The following is a 22,004-nucleotide window of genomic DNA, read 5'->3' on the forward strand; positions in this document are numbered from 1 at the left end:
ATGCTCATCGTCGATGGATGGGCAACGAACTGGGAAGCTTGAAGCCCACACCATCTGCCACATTGGTAATGACCAGCTGTGGACACTGGCGCTGTGAGGGCTTGCAGGTCCGAGCGTATCCCCAGGAGAACCTGCTTGTTCTCCTGGAAACCCCTCTCCATAAGAGTCTCCACTGTCTCCATGGAGCAAGCATGACGCTCTGCCATGAGGCTCATTGCATCACTGATGCTCCGCGTGGACTCTTCCACCACAGACACCAAGTGGAGCATAGTCTCATGCAAAACTCCCAGATGCTCCCGCATACCCGGCCGCATTTCCTGCAGCTGCTGCGTTGCAGACGACTCCAGAGGCACATCATCAGGCATCGACTGAGCATGTGCCTGGTCCCCTGCAGTCCTCCGACTGCTGGCACCATCGGCACTCACTGTCTCTCCCCGCTCCCCCAATGATTGTGAAGTGCCCTCTCCACTGTGCCCCGGGGCACTGATGTTGCAATTCCCACTGATGTGGTAGTCTCTGCGCTGGTGCCTGCCTCGCAGAAATGGTGTGACGTAGGTGACAGCTGAGGCCCCTCAGGTGTGAGAGGGGGCATCTGCAGTTCCTCCTGGTGGACAGGCTCTGATGATGCTGAAATGAACAACAAGGACAGTGGATCAGTTAGCGTGCACACAGTAACACACTTCAACCCTTTCCCTCTGGCTCATTATGCGCTCAGCCTTCCAGAACTTATGGAGACGAATTTTGGTGGTGTGGCAAATAGTCAGGAGGAGGCCCAAACATTACAGGTGGATACAGACGGGCTGGTCAGATGGCCTAAGGAAGCCAAATGGAATGTTATGTGGATAAGTGTGAGGTGATGCACTTGGGCATGAGAAACAAGGTACGGGAATGCACGAGGAATGGTAGGACCATGGAAAGTAAGGAGGATCAGAGGGACCTTGCTGGGCATGTCAACAGGCCCGTTAAGGTAGTGGGACAGGTACACAAAGCGTTTAAGAAGGTAAATGCCATACTTGCCTTTATTAGCTGAGGAATAGAATATAGGAACAGGGAGGTCTTGTTGCAAGTGCAGAAAACGCTGCGTAGGCCACAGCTATAGTTCTGCGTGCAGTTGTGAAATGCACTTCACGGGAGGGATGTGATTGGAGTGGAGAGAGTGCAGAGGTCGTTGACCAGGATGCTGGCTGGGCTGGAGAGTTGGAGTTATGAGGAGACATAGCATAGACTGGGGTTATTTCCCCTGGAGCAGAGGAGATTGAGGGGTGACATTATTGAGCTTTATAACATTATGAGGGACATAGATAGGGTCAACAGAAAGGAACTTTTCCCCTTGGCAGAGGGATGACTAACCTGGTGGCATAGATTTAAGGTAAGGGGCATGAGGTTGACTGGTGATGTAATAAGCAACTTTGGCACACAGAGGGTGTTGGGAATGTGGGACGCACTGCCTGAAAGGGTGGTGGATGCAGAAACCCTCCTGACATGTAATAAGTATTTGGATGTGCATGTGTGATGCCATGGCACAATAGGCTATTGGGATAGTGGTCGGAAATGGGATAAGGCAACTTTGGAAGGTGGTTGACATGCGCATCTTCGAAAGGCTGAGGGACCTTTGTCTATGACCCACACCTCTGACTCTATCAGTCTGTGACCGAGCAATGTTGCAATAATAACAAATCAAACAACCATCAGTGCTAAGGATGGTGGGGGGACAGAGCGGATCTCACTGTTAGCCTCAAATACCTGGCCGCTCCACCCCAGCCTCACCGACACCAGTGGACCTGGGCGCGTGAAGCCTCTCAAGCTCCAGGGCCTCCTGCTCGAATCGACTTAAAATCATCAGCTGGGTCTGGCCGCCTCCAGTCCGCGAACGCTCACAGGTATTGTGAACATTCTTCTCTTGAAAAACAGAGAAGACCATTCATTGTGGCTAATCGCTCATGTACTCTGCACGTGTACACCGCACCCCAACCACAGTGACCCATATCAGACCTCCAGTGCCTCCCTCCCCGCTACTGCTGATCATTCACACAATAGTACGCCTGCTCCCAACCTCCCCCCCCACACCCCGCAACGGTCACTTTGGACACATTCTGCATCCATCACTTTAGGAAACACACGGTCTTAGCTCCCATAGCAAGGAGGCACAACTACATGCAGCGTCAAGGGCAGCAGATGGCTCTTGGCAACGAGACCTTGAGGCTCCCCTTCCACAATCTCATCACCGTGAATAGGACATGTGTTGGAGTTCTGAGTATGTGCCTGGCTGCATCTCCTGCAGGTTGCCCCCAGACTAGTCATGTGCGGCTAAGAGCAACACATGGTGTGGGGGAGAACTCATCTCCTCATGAACCACTCAGGGCTGACGTAAGCATGGGCACTATCTGCTTGCTCACCCAGCATATGAGAAATGCCCAACATGATTCAATGCAGTCACGACAGTAAAACTTGGGGGTGGGGGAGGCCCTCAAAGGCTAAGGCCACCTGCTGGGTTAAATGCCCAATGCCAACATGGTACTCACCCTTCCAGAGCACAACAAATCGTTGAAGCGCTTACAGCACTGGATCCAGGTGCGCCGCACCACGTTACAGGAGCTCACCACCTCCGCCACCTACTCCCAGGCATGTTTGGTCATGTGGAGGGGCCTCCTCCTCCTCCCATCCTGGGGGACCAACACCTCCTGCCGTGCTGCCACCTCCTCGAGGGCAGCAAAGCAGTCATCAGAAAAGCGAGGGGTACATTGGCCCCCTGCTGGCCTACCCTGCTCCTGTGGTAGGCCCTGCAGCCTACCCTGCTCCTGTGGTAGGCCCTGCAGCCTGCCCTGCTCCTCTGCCCTTCCCTCGCTGAGCAGATGCCCTGTGATTGGATCTCCAGGTGGCCATTGTGAGCAGCCTACAGGAGGCTGCCAGGTCGCCGTTGGACCCGGCGGTCTGTGCACACCCGCCGCCACTCACACATTCCCACTGGTCACGGGAATTGGAAATGCGCTGGGCGGGTCTTAATTGGCCTGCCCGCTCAAAATGGCGACGTGGGCACTGATCGGGTCCGCGCCCATCTGCATCCGCTCCTGCTCCGCCCACCCACCAAATGGAAAATTTTGGCCCATCTTGCTCTTGTGTTCATATTTCTGTCCTCAGCCTGCTGCAATGCTCCAGTAAACCCCGGGGAAACTGGAGGAACAGCAACTCATCTTTCAATTAGGCACCTTACAGCCTTCTGGGCTTAACATTGAGCTTAACAACTTCAGACCATGGACTCTGTCCTCCATTTTGATGATAAATATATTCTTCCAACCCCCTCCCCAACAAGGGCCAGTCTGTAACTTCTTCTCATGTTTTGCTTTGAGGGAGCACTGACCCATGTTCTGCTATTAACACATTCTGCTAACTTACCTTTATGCCACTATTAATATCTGCTTTAGTCTTTAACACTATCATTACCACTCCCTTTGTCTGGTGTGAATGACATCTTTGTCAAATCTCTCCTGAGCTCCTGCCTATCACTGGCCTTCTATTTGCTCCACCCCTCTCTTCAACAGTATGAAACCCATCACATTTCTACCCTTCTTCAGCTATGAAGAAGTCATACGAACTCGAAACTTTAACTCTATTTCTCTCTCCACAAATGCTGCCAGATCTGCTGTGTTTTTCCAGCATTTTCTGTTTTTCTATTGACAAGAAGGACGTGGGCAGCAGACGCATGGGAACACCAGCGCCTGTAAGTTACCCACCAAGCCACATACCATCCTGGCTTGGAACTATATTGGTATTCCTTCGCTGTCGCTGGGTCAAAATCCTGGAGCTCCCTTCCTAACAGCACTGTGGGTGTACGTACACACCGCAGAGGTTCAAGAAGGCAGCTCACCACCACCTTCTCAAGGGCAATGGGCAATAAATGCTGGCCACATCCCTTGAAAGAATTTTTTAAGTTATTAATTTTTACTCAGGGACTGGACTCAGCTGAAAGCATTGGAAGGGAAGAACATCTGAAGGTGAAACAGGTGAGGCAAGAAACGTAAAAAACGTTATTCATTGCAACATTGCAGAGTTGTTGGGCCCTGAAGGAACACTGGGTCAAATTAGCTTTGCACAGGTTTTACTTTGAGCTGCCAAAGCTTTCTGAACCAGTTACGTTGATGAGAACAAGTACAGTTACACACTTTGAAGCCAATACAGGGGTACTGAAGAAATCATAACAAAATCACTTACATTAATTCCTTCAAAATAACAAGATTCCATGAAATAGCTTGGGAACTACAGGGAAATCATTTGAAAATGAAAAGGTTTTCCTTTGCTTGAATTTGTTAATGAATTTCAACCAGAAAATGAAATCTTAAAAGCTCCGAAACGATTGGTCCAAATACGGCTTGTTTGTCACTGTGACCAAAAAGTCAAAGATTTAATTCATCAGAGGAAGTGATCAGGCTTAATAACAAAGTACTAAAACACTGCTCGATATGTTTTTTCTACCTTAGAAACTAGAAACATGCAGTATTAACAGAAACTCCAGGTGAGGGCCGGTTCAGAGAACATTATCTGTAACTATGGCTGTAAACAGGCAAACTCAACCTATTCTATTGTGTATGTTTTTCCATGGGAGCCACGGTGGCGGCGGAGGTGGTGGTTTTTGTCGGGGGGTGGGGGTGGGTAGAGCTATATGTGTTTCTGAGGGAAAATGCTGGCTTTAACAAATGCACATCTGTGAGCCTTGGCTCAGTGGTAGCACTGTCACCTCAGAGCCATAAGGTTGTGGCCTCAAGTCTCACTCCAGAGAATTGCATACAAAATAAATCAATTATGTCAATAATGCCCACCAATCACTGCTCTCTCAAAACAATCACCTGCTCCATCAAATCTGAAGAGAGACTTTATAGTACCCAAAGTCTCAGTCATAACAGCAACAAACATGAGAGAACTCAGCATCGTGCTTGCTCCTTTATTGGTTTGACATTTCCTTGATAATGATCATTAGCTTGAACTGGGATACTCTACGTTTCTATAAACAGTTTCCACAAGTCTCTGTGATGTCAGTAGTGTACTGTAGCTTTTGCTGATGACCTCAAAGGATGTTCGAAAAGCCTTCTACTGCTGCAGTAATTCCTTTCTGAAGGCAGGTCCAGTAGACTATTACTCCCTTGTACATGCTGCTATCAAACAGCATGGGGTCACACCACAGCTGGTCCAGATGTCTCCTCTTCTCCAAGCAGTGTAACTCTTAGATGCACATAGCTGTCATGATGCAAAGTTGTGCCTGTGGGCCATATCACTTTTAGTACTTGCCCATTTGAAGAAGTTACGCAATGAGGGGATTTTAATAGTGTGGAACAGCCTCCAAAAGTGAAGAAATTTGATTAGCTAGCCTTACGCATGTTTTTAGAATTTTAAACTGAGTCTTCATGAATAAAAGAGGCTGTAGCTAATCACATATGCACAAGTTGAATGGTAGCATTGAGGATTTCCCAGTAAAACACTATTGGAACTGTTTCTTAAAAATGAATGCAAAAAGTGATGATGATGAACTTTTGAAAGGAACAATACTGAAAGAGGTTGAGAGAGGAAAAGATCTTAGTGTTATTGAGCACAGATCACTGAAGGCTCATGGCCAATGAGGAGAAACTATAGCTGAAGCTAACGAGTATTGGGTTGAATTAATTTAACTATCCAGCATAAATCAAAGGACAGTGTTTTGACACTGTACAGGTCAGTGGTCAGGGTACATTTAGGGTATTACACCCACTGTTTGTGTCCCTACATAAGTGGTGATATAGTTGGAAAAGGTCTAGAGGAGACTTACAAGAATGATTCCCAGCTTAAAGCATCTTGGCTACTCAGACTCAAGGATCTTGGTCTATTTACTTTAGAGCAGCAAACAGTTTGAGGTGAATTGATAGAGGTCTATAAAATCATTAAAGGGTTAGATATTGATAGATTATTACAGTTTAACAGACTGGGGAAGACAAAGGGACATGAACTTAAACCATTTAAGACTAGGAATAGATTGGATATTTGGCATATTTTCTTTTCCCAGAGAGTAGTGAGCTTCTGGAACACAATGCCAGCTGGTGTGACGAGTGCTAACTCTCTACTTTCAAGAGGGAGCTGGGCCAGTTCCTTACTGCAACAGAGGTCATTTCATATCCAAGGTATAAGTATCTTTGTGGGCAACATGTTTGTACATTAACTCTTGCAACAAACTACCATATCCTTATAACCCCGATTTACAATTCTGCAGTGAACAATCTAATAAATCAGTAGAACTTTATTGCAGTTTTAAAAATTTCACTTACTAAGTGAAGCAATACTGTAGAATTAAATGGAATGCAACATTTATGAATTGATTTTCCAGGCGAGCATCTCCAAGGCCTTCTAGGAATAATCGTAAGTGCTGGAGTCGGGGAGGGAGGCGGTGTGGGTGGGGAGAGAACACCAATTGAAAGCATAAGAGTGTGTAATTTTAAATTTGCTCATCTCTGTCTGACATTTTTCATGCACATTGTGCAAAGTAAACTTTTTTGCCTCCCGTCACTAGATCATGCAGACACATACACTACCAGAGTATTCGCATTTGCCACTCTTGCCTTTTGTAGCATACGCTACTAATAAACCGATGCATGTGCTGTGTACATAAGCTAATGGGGTACTCCAAAAATATATCAACGATTTGTTAAGGTCACAGTTGTGTAATGTATCTAAAAAGCCAATTCCAGTCAGAGTTCTGAAATAATTACATCTGGCACAGCATTCAAATCTGGCAAAATAGTTTTATTGAAAGTGAAAACCTAATATTTAATCAATTTACATTAAATTTCATCTCGGTTCAGCAGTAGCATCTTTGCCTGAGTCAGAAGGTTGTGTGTTTAGGGCCAACTACTGGAGTTGACTATTCAATCTTTGCTGATATTTCAATGCTGTAATGTGAATACTAAATTGTCAGAGGTGCTATCTGTTAGATAAGATGTTAAACTGTTTAAAAGCAAAAAACTGCGGATGCTGGAAATCCAAAACAAAAATACCTGGAAAAACTCAGCAGGTCTGGCAGCATCTGCGGAGAGGAACACAGTTAACGTTTCGAGTCCGTATGACTCTTCAACAGAACTAAGTAAAAATAGAAAAGAGGTGAAATATGAGCTGGTTTAAAGGGGTTGGGGGGGGGGGGGGGGGGGGGGGCGGGCGGGGACAGGTAGAGCTGGATAGAGGGCCAGTGATAGGTGGAGATAACCAAAAGATGTCACAGACAAAAGGACAAAGAGGTGTTGAAGGTGGTGATATTATCTAAGGAATGTGCTAATTAAGGGTAGAAAGCAGGACAAGCAAGGTACAGATAGCCCTAGTGGGGGTGGGGTGACGGGAAGGGATCGAAATAGGCTAAAAGATAGAGATAAAACAATGGATGGAAATACATTTAAAAATAATGGAAATAGGTGGGAAAAGAAAAATCTATATAAATTATTGGAAAAAGGGGGGGATCGGAAAGGGGGTAGGGATGGAGGAGAGAGTTCATGACCTAAAATTGTTGAACTTAACATTCAGTCCGGAAGGCTGTAAAGTGCCTAGTCAGAAGATGAGGTGCTGTTCCTCCAGTTTGCGCTGAGCTTCACTGGAACAATGCAGCAGGCCAAGTATGGACATGTGGGCATGAGAGCAGGGTGGAGTGTTGAAATGGCAAGCGACAGGGAGGTCATGCTTGCGGACAGACCGAAGGTGTTCTGCAAAGCGGTCACCCAGTCTGTGTTTGGTCTCTCCACTGTAACGGAAACCGCATTGGGTGCAACGAATGCAGTAGGCTAAATTGAGGGAAGTGCAAGTGAAATGCTGCTTCACTTGAAAGGAGTGTTTGGGCCCTTGGACGGTGAGGAGAGGGGAAGTAAAGGGGCAGGTGTTGCACCTTCTGCGGTTGCATGGGAAGGTGCCATGGGAGGGGGTTGAGGTGTAGGGGGTGATGGAGGAGTGGACCAGGGTGTCCCGGAGGGAATGATCCCTGCGGAATGCTGCCAGGGGGGTGAAGGGAAGATGTGTTTGGTGGTGGCATCATGCTGGAGTTGGCAGAAATGGCGGAGGATGATCCTTTGAATGCGGAGGCTGGTGGGGTGATAAGTGAGGACAAGGGGGACCCTATCATGGTTCTGGGAGGGAGAGGAAGGTGTGAGGGCGGATGTGTGGGAGATGGGCCGGACACGGTTGAGGGCCCTTTCAACCATCGTGGGTGGAAAACCTCGGTTAAGGAAGAAGGAAGACACGTCAGAGGAACTGTTTTTGAAAGTGGCATCATCAGAACAGATGCAACGGAGGCGAAGGCACTGAGACAATGGGATGGAGTCCTTACAGGAAGCGGGGTGTGTGGAGCTGTAGTCGAGGCAGTTGTGGGAGTCGGTAGGCTTGTAATGAATACTGGTGGACAGTCTATCACCATAAATTGAGACAGAGAGGTCAAGGAAGGGAAGGGAAGTGTCAGAGATGGACCATGTAAAAATGGAGGGGTGGAAATTGGAAGCAAAATTAATACATTTTTCCAAGTCCAGACGAGAGCATGAAGCAGCACCGAAGCAATCATCGATGTACCGGAGAAAGAGTTGTGGGAGGGGGCTGGAGTAGGACTGGAACAAGGAATGTTCCACATACCCCATAAAGAGACAGGCATAGCTGGGGCCCATGCGGGTACCCATAGCCACACCTTTTATTTGGAGGAAGTGAGAGGAGCTTAAGGAGAAATTATTCAGTGTGAGAACAAGTTCAGCCAGACGGAGGAGAGTAGTGGTGGATGGGGATTGTTCGGGTCTCTGTTCGAGGAAGAAGCGGAGAGCCCTCAGACCATCCTGGTGGGGAATGGAGGTGTAGAGGAAGTGGACGTCCATGGTGAAGAGGCGGCGGTTGGGGCCAGGGAACTGGAAATTGTTCATATGATGTAGGGTGTCAGAGGAATCATGGATATAGGTGGGAAGGGACTGGACAAGGGGAGAGAGAATGGAGTCAAGATAGCGAGAAATTAGTTCCGTGGGGCAGGAACAGGCTGACACGATCGGTCAGCCAGGACAGTGCTGTTTGTGGATTTTGGGTAGGAGGTAAAAGTGGACCGTCCAAGGTTGGGAGACTATTTGCCTGTTGATGTCGCCATAAAAGTGTTCCATTGTACTATTTCAGCAGGAACAGCCTGCTGTCCTCACCAACAAATATCCCTCAAACACCAGCACTTGTACAAATTAACTGCTGGTTTATCTCACTGCTGTTTGTATGACCTTTCTGTTCACAAGTTAACGACGATGTTGGCTGGCATAACAATGACGGCACTCCAAAAATTGACTGCAAAACATTTTTGGCACATATGAAAGGTACTATATAAATGCAATTTCTTTCTTCAACCTTTAAAGATGCTATAATTTGATCAATGCATTTAAACCTAAAGTGAATTCCTTCATGAACTTTTCTTGGCATAAAATGTGTTTTACACTGTTACAAGTTCATATCATTCTTTCACCCGCCAATGCAAAATTCATATTCAAAACTTGATGCTTGACTCATGTTCATGTAGGTCGCAAAATTGATTTCATCCTCATCTATCTGCCTTTTTGATTCCATGTTATATTGAAAGATATACCAATTAAATTATATAGATTGAGATTAAATATATTGATCATCCTTTGAATTTACACTTACAATTATATATGTGAATATTTTAGTAGTGTTTAGTACTTTGGCTTTATGACCAAGCAAGCAAATTTTACGATGACTAAAAATATATTCTGTAATCAAATACAAGTTGGAAATACCAGAACAGAATGAAAGATAAACTGCAGAATATTGTATAGGTGTTTCATGTATTATAGAAAAAGTTATCAGAGTTCTTAGACAAGATAAAACACCAAAAACATTAGAAAAAGCAATATAAATTCAAAATGAGGTATTTGTAAGGTTAAGTAAGTAGCCCCTTGGCCAAACTGGGTAAGGCACAGAATTATTTCTTTTTGTTTTACACATACAGTCCATCCACCAATCATTAGCTCTGAACAAGCTGTTTCCATGTTAGCTATGTAATCCTAGCATAAAAATACACAGTGGTAGATAAGGATCAGACAGATTAAGGTTTCCAGGAATAATTTTCTCAATTCTGGACTGATGGAAAAAGCCTTCCAACAGCCTGTTAAAATGTGGACCACATCCACATTTGAAGTAAAGCAAGCTCTTTTCACACCAGATGGTAATCAGAGCACATCATCAGCTGTAAGCTGGGAGATAGCGTGCAGGAGAAATGTCAAGGCAGTTGAGTCAGGATCGACTCCTCCAGTCTTTCATTGTGACAGCATTAACACAAAAGGATGAAATTATACACCTTTGCCTGCTGCAATGTAGGTCTTTCAATAGCATGCAGGAAACTTGTCAGCAGCCCTATGGGAGCAGAGGCTGGGTGTTAGAGGTTCCTCATTCAGGCACACCTGGGGTGCTGTATTCAGGAAAACTGACCCTTACACACAATTATCACTTAAAAATTTATGAAAGATGTTTTTCTTCACAGTAAAGATTAATTGCATTTTTCTGTGTAGTTTTTACATCCTCAGACTGGTATTAGAAGACAACATAGAATGTAATCCAGGCTGGCTTCCTGCAATTCTTTTGTAGAATCACAAGGGTACATAACATGGATATCTGTTGCAAACAACCTCTCTCAATTATATTGCAAAACAGTATCAAGGTGGTTTTCTTATTTATAACTATTGAAATTAATTGAACCTTTTATAAGATCAGAAATGGTACATTGTACCAGAGTAAATGAAAGGAAACGTATGAGTTAATATGTAAACAATTTAATTGTTGTTTGATTTCACTGCTATGAAATTTGTTGAACAAAGAAAAGGTGATGGAGCCAATTTCGGTTCATGAAAGCGATATAAAATAAAGCTTCAAATAGCTATTGTTCTTGAACTTGGACATCAGATTGATTTGGCATCTGAGATTAAGATGGAGAAAAATGAAAATCAATTACAAGATTACAGAGATCTGGAAATGTGGAAATTTAAAGGCAGGGAGTTTCCTCACTTAAAGGAATGTAACCTTGATTGAACAAGCAGTTTAAAATTACAGATTCATTCTGTCCAAGCTTGAACTAAATTAGAGATTTTTCTGTATGAATTTCTGTAATGCCCTGTTGCAGTCAACTGATGGTGTACAAAAGAAATCAGGTCAAAAAACCTACTTCTAAATCAAATAAATTTTATTTGTATAGACAGCCCATTTTTTGGCTTGTGAAATGAAGATCAATTCACTCCAAAATAGCTTTTTAACAGGTGCTGTCTCTAACAATGTATATTGTTACATTCTTCTTGAGCTCTCTGCCTGAAGGCAAGATCCTTGGCAAATGTTCACCGAATACTATGGGTAGGGTAAGAAAGCCGGCCCAAGTCCTCCTCAACCATGCTGTTGGCGTTAACCTAATCCACCTGCTCGCTGTCTAGCCAACTGAGTTCATAAGAATGATAAAATATAATCTAAGAAATGTAAGATACAGTAACTACATTTTAAAATAAATATATGAACGTGAAGCTAAACACAAAAATAGTTCACCAGTGTGGATTCTGACCAAGAAGCAGTGCATCTGCTGCTTCTAAGGCTTTAATAAAACCTTGCCGTTTTGGATGATTATCTCCAACATACTACAGCAACAGCACATTTTGCCCACCAATAGTGCGATGATCTATCCAGGAAAAAAGCACGAGGGCAATTTATTGCTATAAACTGGCAGTGGGAAAGGCTCCTTGTTGCTAGCATTTACTCAGTAAATCAACCCTAATGTCTACAGCCTAGCCTGAGAAATAGCCAATGTTATATGTAGTTTCCAGCTGCATCTCTAAGTTAGACAGCAAAACAAAAAATAACCCATCAAATGTAACATTAAGGGATCTTTCAGTTCTCCAAGTTGTTCACTACTTGAGATTTTCTTTGAAGTATACAGTATAACACAATTTTCAAGAGCAAGAGTGCATCAAACAATAGACAAGATGAAAGTTCCCAGAAATCTTTCTTCACGTTTGTTACAAATCTTTGCTGCAACAGATACAATAGATATAATCAGCTGAATAAAGTCAAGTTTTGAACAATAACACTCTATTCCGCTCAAAACTATGATTTATCATCAAAGATGTATGCTAAATTAGCTTTTTTTAAACGGTTACTTGGGAGGTCACAGTAAATATTTCATGTTGGAAGGTTGAAAGCTTTGGGTACAAGAATCTGCTTTTCATCATGAGCCACTATGTCATAAAAAAAAACTGCAAATAGGCTGGGGTAGAATACCTACTGAAAATTACATCAGGCAGTTGGTGTAACTCCAGCAGATGTGAGTAGGACACTGGTTTACAAGTTTTTCCACTGGCACTCCATACTTTTTGGGTTTTCTGCCAAAATTAATGGGATGCATAGAATGCACCCATCCAAATACCCATGGGCATATTCAGATACTACACAAATGATGGGAAATACCGCAACTGATGTATTTGCCATTTGTACCATGGCAAAACTGGACATCAGTAATGCTGATTCATCTTTGGTACTGCCTATAACATTGGGTGGGGCATTTAAAATTTCTAAAGGAATAAAAAAGGCATCCAAAGAAAATGAATTTTTTTGATATTTTGTAAATAACTTGAACAGACAGCTCAGAAGCTGCCAGCTAAGCTGTGGAAAGAGCCAAGGCCCAACAGTTAATCTGTGAGCTTCCTCAAGGCAGGCTCTTCAGCAGAAGATGGGGAGCTCATCAAAATTATTTAACTGACTTGAGGCTGGAAAATTGGCAAAGCCATCATTGTGGTAAGTCCTGACAGGCAAAGATACAATAGCAGAAAATCTAGCCTGCTGACTTTAGATTTGAAAAATACATTCTTAACAGTATGACGATTGGACTGAGATTACTAATAGCTTCAGTGATTTTAGGGGTTGCAATAGGAATGCCAGGTTTAAAAACTCCTACCCTTTCTCATATTTTGCTGTTAATTTCGTATTCTTGCTCTTTCCAATCCAAAGAAATACAGTTTATTTTACACAAATGAAAGTACAGAAACAACTAAGTGAGTCGTAAAATCATTTTGGATGACTTCTCATTTAATGATAAAACCAATCTTCTCCAGCCATGGTCTCCAGCTTCCAGGTTATTTCACATATGCAAATGTCAGACTTTCAAGATTTGTTCTGCCTAGACATAGGTGATCTCTCACAAACAAGACTTTTATTGCAGGCATCACTATAGCTTCTACAAGACAACAAGGGAAGGTGGTAGTTCAAACAATTATTGGCCAATGCTGCTGATTTGTTTCTTAATCTGCAATGGCACCTCAATCTTCCGGTTACCAAAAAAATACCACAGTGATTAGATGTCTTACAGGTGGGCTGCAATTTTCTGTTTCTGCATTTGTCAGCTACAATCCCCTGCTCGTTAAATAAATGGACAGTAAATTGCAGGCTGGCAAACGTAAAAATGGACAATCCCACTGTGATCTTTAGGTTCTTCAATTTTAAATACGGGCATGACTGCCTTGAGTTATGGGAGATGGCTGAGATGGAATGCTGTTTTAAACTAAATTTGTAGTAATTCAGAAAATTACAATGTTGGCAACAATTGAGCAGCATGTAGCTCAAAAGCATTCATGATTTCAAAATCCAAAGGGTTCAGTAAGAAATCTGAATAATGTAACAAGTTTTAAATTGCTTAAGCAACATTGGCTCCCAGTGAAGCAATGTCTTGATCTTAAAATTATTTGCATGTTTTCAAGTCCCTCTATGGCCTCACCCTTCTCTACCTCTGCAATCTCCTCCAATCCCACAACCCTCCCTACACTCCTCTTAATTAATGGCCTCATGTACATCCCTGATTTTAATCATTCCACCATTGGCAGTTGTGCCGTCAGTTGCCTAGGCCCCAAGCTCCGGAATACCCACCCCGCCTCTGTACCTCACATTCTTCCTTTAAAATACGCATTGAAACCCAATTCTTAGACCAAGCTTTTGGTCATCTGACCTAATTTCTCCTATGTGGCTCGGTGTCATACTGTTTTATAATACTCCTCTGAAATGCCTTGAGATATTTTATTACCTTAAAGGTCCTATATGAATAACTTTTTGTTGTGAAGGTTTAAGCCAATTTGAACAAAGTAGTCTGAATAAAATACTATTTTCAAAGATGGAAAGGGAGAATGCGTTTCACTCTGTACCAAAAGTTATATAAATGAGACTATTTCTTAAAAACACGAAATTTTGCTAACACGCTCCACTCTGGAAAAAGCTAAGAAAATTAGTAAGTCCTTATTTTCATAGAATTTTTATAATTTTTGATGTTTAAAATTTTTTTGGATTTTTTGTTTACAATTTAGCACTGTCTCCTCCTGCTTTAATTATCTACAATAGCAGTGTTAAGATGAAAATTCTAACAGTGTTTCATTTTTGACCTCAAAATTTGATTAAGGACATATTTTTCAAACTAATGTATAGTAATTAGGCAAAAGGGGGCTAAAATCTGCACAGAGTTCTTGGGGGCACAGAGAGGCGGTGGAAAACAATACTGCCTGCTACATCGCTTTTAATGGTAATTTGGAAACAATTCCAACCGCTTAAGACCCCTTTATCAGAGCACAATTTAAATTTACTCTATACAATGGGATAGGCACACACTTCTCATTAATACCCTGTATTAATACATTTTAATGCAGTGAACTTTTTTTTTAAAAAGTCTAAATCCTTTGCTAACAAACTCCGAGCCAAACTATTGTCTCTAAGGATAACAATCTTTCTTGGTTTTCTTGGACAAAAATGGAGTAACTTCCCCTTCAAATATAAACCCGTCATAAACTTTTGCATCTCCATCTATTCCCACTGTAAAAACATTAGAAGCAGTGGATTTCCCACCAAGCTTCACTTTCTGCTGCAGCTTTCTCTCTGGAAATTTTTATTCGCTCTAGTGCCACTGATTTACGCTTTAACTTCCAACAATTTGCTTTCACATGTCCAAATTTATGACAATGAAAATATGTCGTCCTTTTGGACTCTCCCGCATCTTCTACACTATTTTCTTGACCACCTTGGAGATAATCAGTGTTTTCCTTCTTGCTCTCCCCTTCACTATCATTTGAAGCTGATTAATTTGCATTTGGCCTACCTTTCCGACTCCTGTGTGGGTTTACAATTGGAGATCTACTGCCTCTTAGCTGCCTATGTGATATATCATACTCATTTGCCAGAACTGCAGCTTCGCTTACTTTAGAAACCTTGCAGTTTTCCAGGTATGACCTGATGGCTACTGGGATGCTGTTTCAAGATTCTTGCATTATCATCACCTTTCTCACGTGGTCAAAAGTATCTTCTAACTTCACTGATCAAAACCACCTGTCCAACATTTCTTTTCCCCCGGCAAATTCTATAAATGTTTCATTCAGTCTTTTCTTCAAAGTCCAAAATTTTAATTGATACACTTCAGGGACAAGTTCATATACTTTAAGTATTGCAGTTTTAACTGTCTCATAATTTGAGGATTTTTCTTCTGAACTACTAAAATAAACATCTATTGCTTTCCCCACTAAGATGCTTTGCAAACTAAGAGTTCTTGCATCTGTTGGCCACCCTTTGTAGCCACTTTTTCAAACGAGATAACATATCTCTCAACTCCTTCCTCAGTGAATTTAGGCACTAGGTGAAGATTCATTGTTACATCAAAGCTTGGAGTGGGACTCAACTCATCCTCCGAACTAGTAATCTCTCTTTCACCCTGTTAACCTAAGCTTATCTTTAGCCAGTTCATGCTGTCTGATTTTTTTTCCTCTCTTTGAAACTCTTTCCTTATCTCATTACTCCCTTGCTAACTCTCTGGAGTTCAAGTTCAAGCCTTCACAATTCCATTTCTTTTGTTCTTTCTTTCTCCTCTTTTTCAAGTTTTTGCTTTCTCTACCCCAAGCTGCTTCATCTGCAATTGAAGTCGAGCCAACTCAAGTTGCATTCTACCTGGGTCAGGCTTTTCTTCTTCCAATCCCAGATGCTGTACCATTACTTCAACTGTATCTGCTTTTTGGCCCCTGATTTTAACTCTAAATTCAACTTTTCGGTTAATGCTACTAACTTAACCTTGGTTAATAGTTGCGTGTCGCTTGGTTAAATCTTCCCTCTTCGGGAAAGTCGTAGCAACTGACAAAGCCATCATGCTTTTCAGTAAGTAAAGTAAAATTCATCATGAGATCCTGTTAGCCTTAACTTTAGCAAATCCCAGCACCTGTATCTGTCCATGCATTCGAAATCCTGCAAAGAGCCCCAATTTTATTACGATCTGGTTAGGGATCAGTAATTTGCGTTGTAAAGTTAAAAAAAAATGAAATTCCAGTTACATAAGAGAATAAAGCCACAAGATTCCACAGTTTCTAAACAAACAGAAGAACTTTTACTATATAACAGCTGGCAGGGCAAACAGTCAATACCATCTATCCTATACTCTAACATCCAGAATTAACATGAGTCAAACATAATTAACAGGCAAACTGTGGTGAAACACAAACCACAAACTACACACCCATGGCAAACACAGCCAAGACAGTTCCCACAAAATTCTCAGCAGTCCACCCAGGCATCAGTGATCACTGTGAATCACAAAGTCCTTCCAACCTCCTTCCTCAAGGGATTAACCTTTGATTTCCCTTCAACAGCCATTCCAACCAACACCCCCCCCACCCCACCCCCACCCCACCACCCAATAAAAGCCCTCTTTTTTCCTACCTGCAATGAGTTTTGTCAAGCAATAGGGCTCCATCTCAGTCTGCCCCAACGACTGCTTATCTCTCAGCTGCTCAATCTCTTCTCCAAAGACTGCATCCCATTGGGTTTACAAGGCAATGCCCCAGCATCGAATCACTGGCACAATCCCAGCTCGCTAGCTGCACTAAACAGAACACCACTGCTCACAGGCTTTTCTTTGCCCGAACTGTCAGCTTCATGGAGCAGACAACCCTTTCAGCTTCACTGAGCAGACAACTATTCCCCACTGGCTTCCTCCTGTGCTCCAGCTTCCAGCTGCACTATGAAGACAGCTCTTCAGCTTCACTGAGCTGATACTGATCCCAAGCTTCTCTGAGCCCCAGCAGCACTTCTGCCAACCTTCTTCCACTGAATCTTGTCAACTGGTCCTGAGGTTGCGTTTTTGCACAGCATACCTGGTCACATGAGCAAACTTTTCGCGCAATTTCCCCAGGTCCCGTGGTCAGGTTTTAGCCCATCCTTGAGCATGTGCAGCCTATCTCCGTCACACTGCGCTTGCGCTGGAGCCACGGGTATGCCAGAAGTTGTAGCCTTCGGCCCCGAAAACACACAGCGCAAACCAAAAGAAACAGATTCCCTCACAATAGACACATCATCACAAAGATCGCCTATTTCCACCTCTGAAACATCGCCTGACTTGGCCTTTCCTCAGCTAATATGCTGCTGAAACCCTTATCCATGCCTTTGTTACCTTTAGACTTGACTATTCCAATGAACTGCTTGATCTCCCACATTCTACCCTCTGTAAACTTGAGATCATCCAAAACTCTACTGCCCATGTCCTAATTCGCACCATGTATCATTCACCTATCATCCCTCCCTTCATCTCACTGAACTACATTGTCTTCCCTAAAGCAATGTCTTACTTTAAAATTTAAAAATCCTCATACTTGTTTTCAAATCCCTCCATAGACTCACCCCTTCCTATCTCTAACCTCCTCCAACCTTCAGATTTCCACACTCAGCTTAATCTGACCTCTTGGGCATTCTCAAGTTTAATCACTCCACCATTGGTGGCGGTGCCTTCAGTTGCCTATGCCCCAAGCTCTGGAAATCCTTCCCTACAACTCGCTGCCTCTCTACCCACTTTCCTTCTTTAAGAAACTCCTTAAAAATGATCTCTTTGACCATGCTTTTGGTCACTTAACCTAGTAACTCGTGGTTTGGTGTGGTATTTTGCTTTATAATGTTTCTGTGAAGTGCCTTGGGAAGTTTTATCATGTTAAAGCCGTTTTATTAATACAAGTTCTTGTTGGCCAGCGACTCAGGAATTTTATTCCTGGAATAGACAAAGTAAAAGGTGATTTGATTGAGGTATTTTAGAATTTGTAAGGAATTGATAAGCAGAGAGAGAGAATTTATTTTTGCCAATAGGGTAGTTTAGGACAAGAGGACATAACCTTAAAATCAGCACCAGGCCATTCAGAAGAGGAGTTAGGAAATGCTCCTTCTCACAAAGGGCGGTAGAAATGTGAAACATTTTCCCCACAATAAGCAGTAGATGTTAGCTCAATTAATAATTTTAAATCTCAGATTGACAGATTTCTTTGCCAGCCAATGGTATAAAAGGAAATGGAGCAAAAGTAGATGAATGCAGTTCAGAGGCTTAACAGTCACTGAATGGCATCACAGACTTGAGGTGCTGAATGCCTACTCCTATGTCTATGTTCCTAATGCAGTCTGCAGCAAAAAGAAAATCTTCAGACAATGTGTGTGAACAGCTACCTGCTCACAAAAATTCAAATTGCTTCATTATTCCATCGCTTATATGTGAAAACCATACTTAACTAGGTTAAAGAAAGCATTTCACAACATTCTGTACAAGGTTATAGTGTACTCTTCTGATTTTCCAAATTGATACTGTCAGTTGGAGATGGAGGTGGCAGGAATTCTATAGGTCCTGTAGCTTGCATCCCATCACGAATCATAATTTCCTGTTTGGGTTGGAATGTTAATGGAACAAATCCATCGCCATCTGCCGTTAGAACTATCCAGTTAGAACCTACAATTGAAAGTAAAAGGATTACTACAAGATAATATTCAAAACACAATGAAAGAAACCTACAAAATAAATGTAGAGAACTTAATGTTTATTAAGCAAGTAATGTTTGCAACAAAAAAAAACTGAACCTCAGAAATACACATCTTTTATGATCTTAGTTCCTGTAAAATAACTTCAATTTTCTTCAGGAACTTCGATCTTAAATGCTTTCCTAGATACTCTGATGCACAAAATTGCAAACTGAACATTAAATGCAGTTGACATATGATATTCTAACATTACCAATTTCACAATGAATTCACGTAATTGCTATTGATTCAATTACTTGTGGTTTAATGTTGCTCAATTCAAAACTGCTGCACATAGGCAAATTTCATCAATAATCACCCAAGTAAATGGTGTGACACCAGTGTAGTAGAACACCTACAGCTACCCAAGAAACTGACACGTACATAAATCAGGATATAAACATGCTTTCAGTTTGCTTCTTGATTTACCCTTTTACAATCATGAAGGATCAGCCTGCAGGAAAGTAGAGTTATGGCTCCTCATTCCTGGTACAACTATCATCCCACAGCAGGGTCAATGCAGGATAAGGATGAAGACTAATGAACAATACCAGTAAGTTAATTTTTCAGCTCAAACCTTTCCAGTGGTCCAAGCTTATACTGCAGAAACTCAGGGAGGTTTGGCCTCCAGACATGCAGTGTGCAGGCCCACAGGCATGTGGACACGCCCTGTTACTCATGGTCCACCCTCCCAGCTATGGAAAAATAGCTCCGCTGCTGAGTGGATACCTTGGGAGAGTTGAAGGAGACTGGAGTAAAACCTGACAAAAAATGTGGAGTGCATCCGAAAGGCAAACAGGTGTCTAAACATGTGATCTTTCCAGCAACTCCTGCGACCAAGCCACTGCTTTGCGTCCCTTCAGACTCAACTGGGGGAGCCGAGGGGGGTCCTGACATTTGGGCAGCCCGGGGTCTCCAATAAATATAGCCCAGGCTTGCATCCTGGAGAAGGCACTCCAGTTTTGCTGCACAGCATTAACACAACATGGGGAACAGCAGTTACGAGTGATAAGCCCAACTTGATAGGCATAGAGAACGGGTGCTACAGGCTGTCTTTGATGCTGGGAGGGACCATCATGTCCCACTGGTCAGCCACCTGCCACCTCAAGTCAGGCAGCCCCTGACGAGTAAGGTGCTAACCTGCCACGATCCATCTGCTTCAATGGGTGCTTGGAGCTTAGAGTGTCTGCTGAACAAGTGCATGGAATCCATTGCACCAGGCAAACAAACAAGGCAAACGAAAAGAAAGAAAATGCCAACTCTTTGATTAGCAAGCTGGAACATCAGGGCTGTGAGCACGGGACTGATAGACAACTTGCAACTGGTTGATAAAGTGCACAAGACAAGTGTGATTGGCATGGATAGGCTGAACATTGACTTAGCTACCTTGCAAGAAACCAAGCTTGCTGAGAGCAGATCACTGAAAGAAAACCATTATATGCTCATCTGGCAGAGGAAGAGTTCCGACGAAACACGTGAGCAAGGTGCAAGCTTCGCTGTGACAAACTCACTACGCTCAAGGATAGAACCCCACACAAATGGTTCATAATGTGTTCTCTCCATCCACCTCGCAACTCAAACAGGGTCAGTGAACTCATGAGTATCTATCCTTCAACGCTGTGCACAACTACAGAAGTGAAGGACCAATTCTATGAGGAGCTTGACACTTATCAGCAGAATCCCCGAGTCGGAACATCTTTACCTACTGGGGGATTTCAAAGCAAGAATGGGCATGGACCACGAGTCGTGGGTTCCTTCCCCGGGCATCATGGCCTAGGAAAGGTAAATAAGATTGGACAGAAATTACGAGCTTTGCTGCTGCCATGAGCTTTGTGTAACTAACACCTTCTTTCAGAAAAAAAAACAGGTTGCAAGGGGTCCTGGAGACATCCAGACCAGGGCACTGGCAACAGCTGGATCTGATCATCACCAAATGTGACTGAACAGCATTCTCAACACATGCAGCTATCTCTTAATTACAACAGGCATCCGAGCGAGAAAACTCTGAATGCACTAAGAGCTGCTCGAAATAAAGTCCAACAAACCGCAAGGTGATGCATCAATGACTACTGGTCACAATTTTGCCAGATTATCCAGATGTCCTTCGACACAGGGAATATCAGGGGCATGCATGAAGGGATCAAAAAGGCAAGAGGTCCATCAGCAAAGAAAGTTGGGTCCAATGAAAACAAAGGCAGGGAAAGTCATCACCGACTGCAATAAACAGTTGCAGAGATGGGTTGAACACTACCTTGAGCTGTACTTTCGGGAGACCACCATCAGCAGGGAAGCTTGAGAGAACACAGAAAGCCTACCCTGTCATGATAGAGCTGGATATTGAATCCACTGTGGAGGAGCTTAGCAAAGCTACTGACACGCTTGCCATGGGCAAAGCTCCAGGTGCTGATGCTACACCACCTGAAAGCATGGGAAGCCAGCACTCCTGAAATTTCTACACAGTCTTAGCTGCTGGAGGTAGGGGGTGTGCCCCAGAATATGCGTAATGCAAAGATTATGATCCTGAACAAGAACAAGGGCAAACGCAGTGATTGCAACAATTATTGAGGCATCTCCCTGTTGAGTATCATGGGAAAAGTATTTGCCCACATTTCTCTTGTCAGACTGCAGATTTTGACTGAAAGCATCTACCCTGAATCCCAGTGTGGTTTCAGACCTGGAAGGTTTGCAACTGACATGATCTCAGTCTGGCAGCTGCAAGAGAAATGCTGTGAACGAAGGAGAGAACTATATATATTGCCTTCATCAAGCCCACCAAGGTATTCGAGCAGAAGCACTCTATTTAAGCTGGAGAAAATTGACTATCCAATAGAGCTGGTCAATGATCTCTTTCCATGACAATATGATGGGTAAGGTCAGCTATGATGGTGCAACAGCAAAACCCTTTGAGATCTGCAGTGGGGTCAAACAGAGTTGTGTCCTGGCACTGACAGTCTGGCATATTCTTCTCTTTGCTGCTGTCATATGCCTTCCATTGATCTACAGGGGATGTCTCCTTACATACCAGATCTGACAGAAAGCAGTTCAGCCTTGCTTGCCTGTGATCCAAGACAAAGGTGGACCAAATCCTAATCAGAGTTGCTCCACTCTGAAAAACACCCAAGGTGGAAAAACGGACAGGCTCTCTCACCCCTTTAGAGCAG

The 22,004-nt window shown here is 43.2% G+C and overlaps 1 protein-coding gene and 1 long non-coding RNA gene across 5 annotated transcripts in view; both read right to left on the bottom strand.

Annotated features, from left to right (window-relative positions):
* Positions 1 to 11,185: 11,185 nt before the first annotated feature.
* LOC144680508 (uncharacterized) lies at positions 11,186 to 15,121 on the bottom strand. Its single transcript, XR_013576569.1, has 3 exons — positions 14,884 to 15,121; positions 12,297 to 14,850; positions 11,186 to 12,257 (listed from the first exon to the last, which is right to left on the bottom strand). It is a non-coding gene; the product is annotated as an uncharacterized LOC144680508 (long non-coding RNA).
* Positions 15,122 to 15,159: 38 nt separating this feature from the next.
* The window catches only part of wdcp (WD repeat and coiled coil containing), a 31,299-nt gene continuing 24,454 nt past the window's right edge, over positions 15,160 to 22,004 (bottom strand). For 3 of the 4 annotated variants that reach the window (XM_078541560.1, XM_078541561.1, XM_078541562.1), the window contains exon 4: positions 15,160 to 18,775. In XM_078541560.1, coding sequence (XP_078397686.1) covers positions 18,600 to 18,775 — 176 coding nt within the window. In that variant the 3' untranslated portion in view covers positions 15,160 to 18,599. The remainder of the gene's footprint in view (positions 18,776 to 22,004) is intronic. The other variant, XM_078541563.1, reaches the window with a different exon arrangement.

Source organism: Cetorhinus maximus, chromosome 5, assembly GCF_964194155.1.
Source record: "Cetorhinus maximus chromosome 5, sCetMax3.hap1.1, whole genome shotgun sequence".
NCBI lineage: Eukaryota > Metazoa > Chordata > Chondrichthyes > Lamniformes > Cetorhinidae > Cetorhinus > Cetorhinus maximus.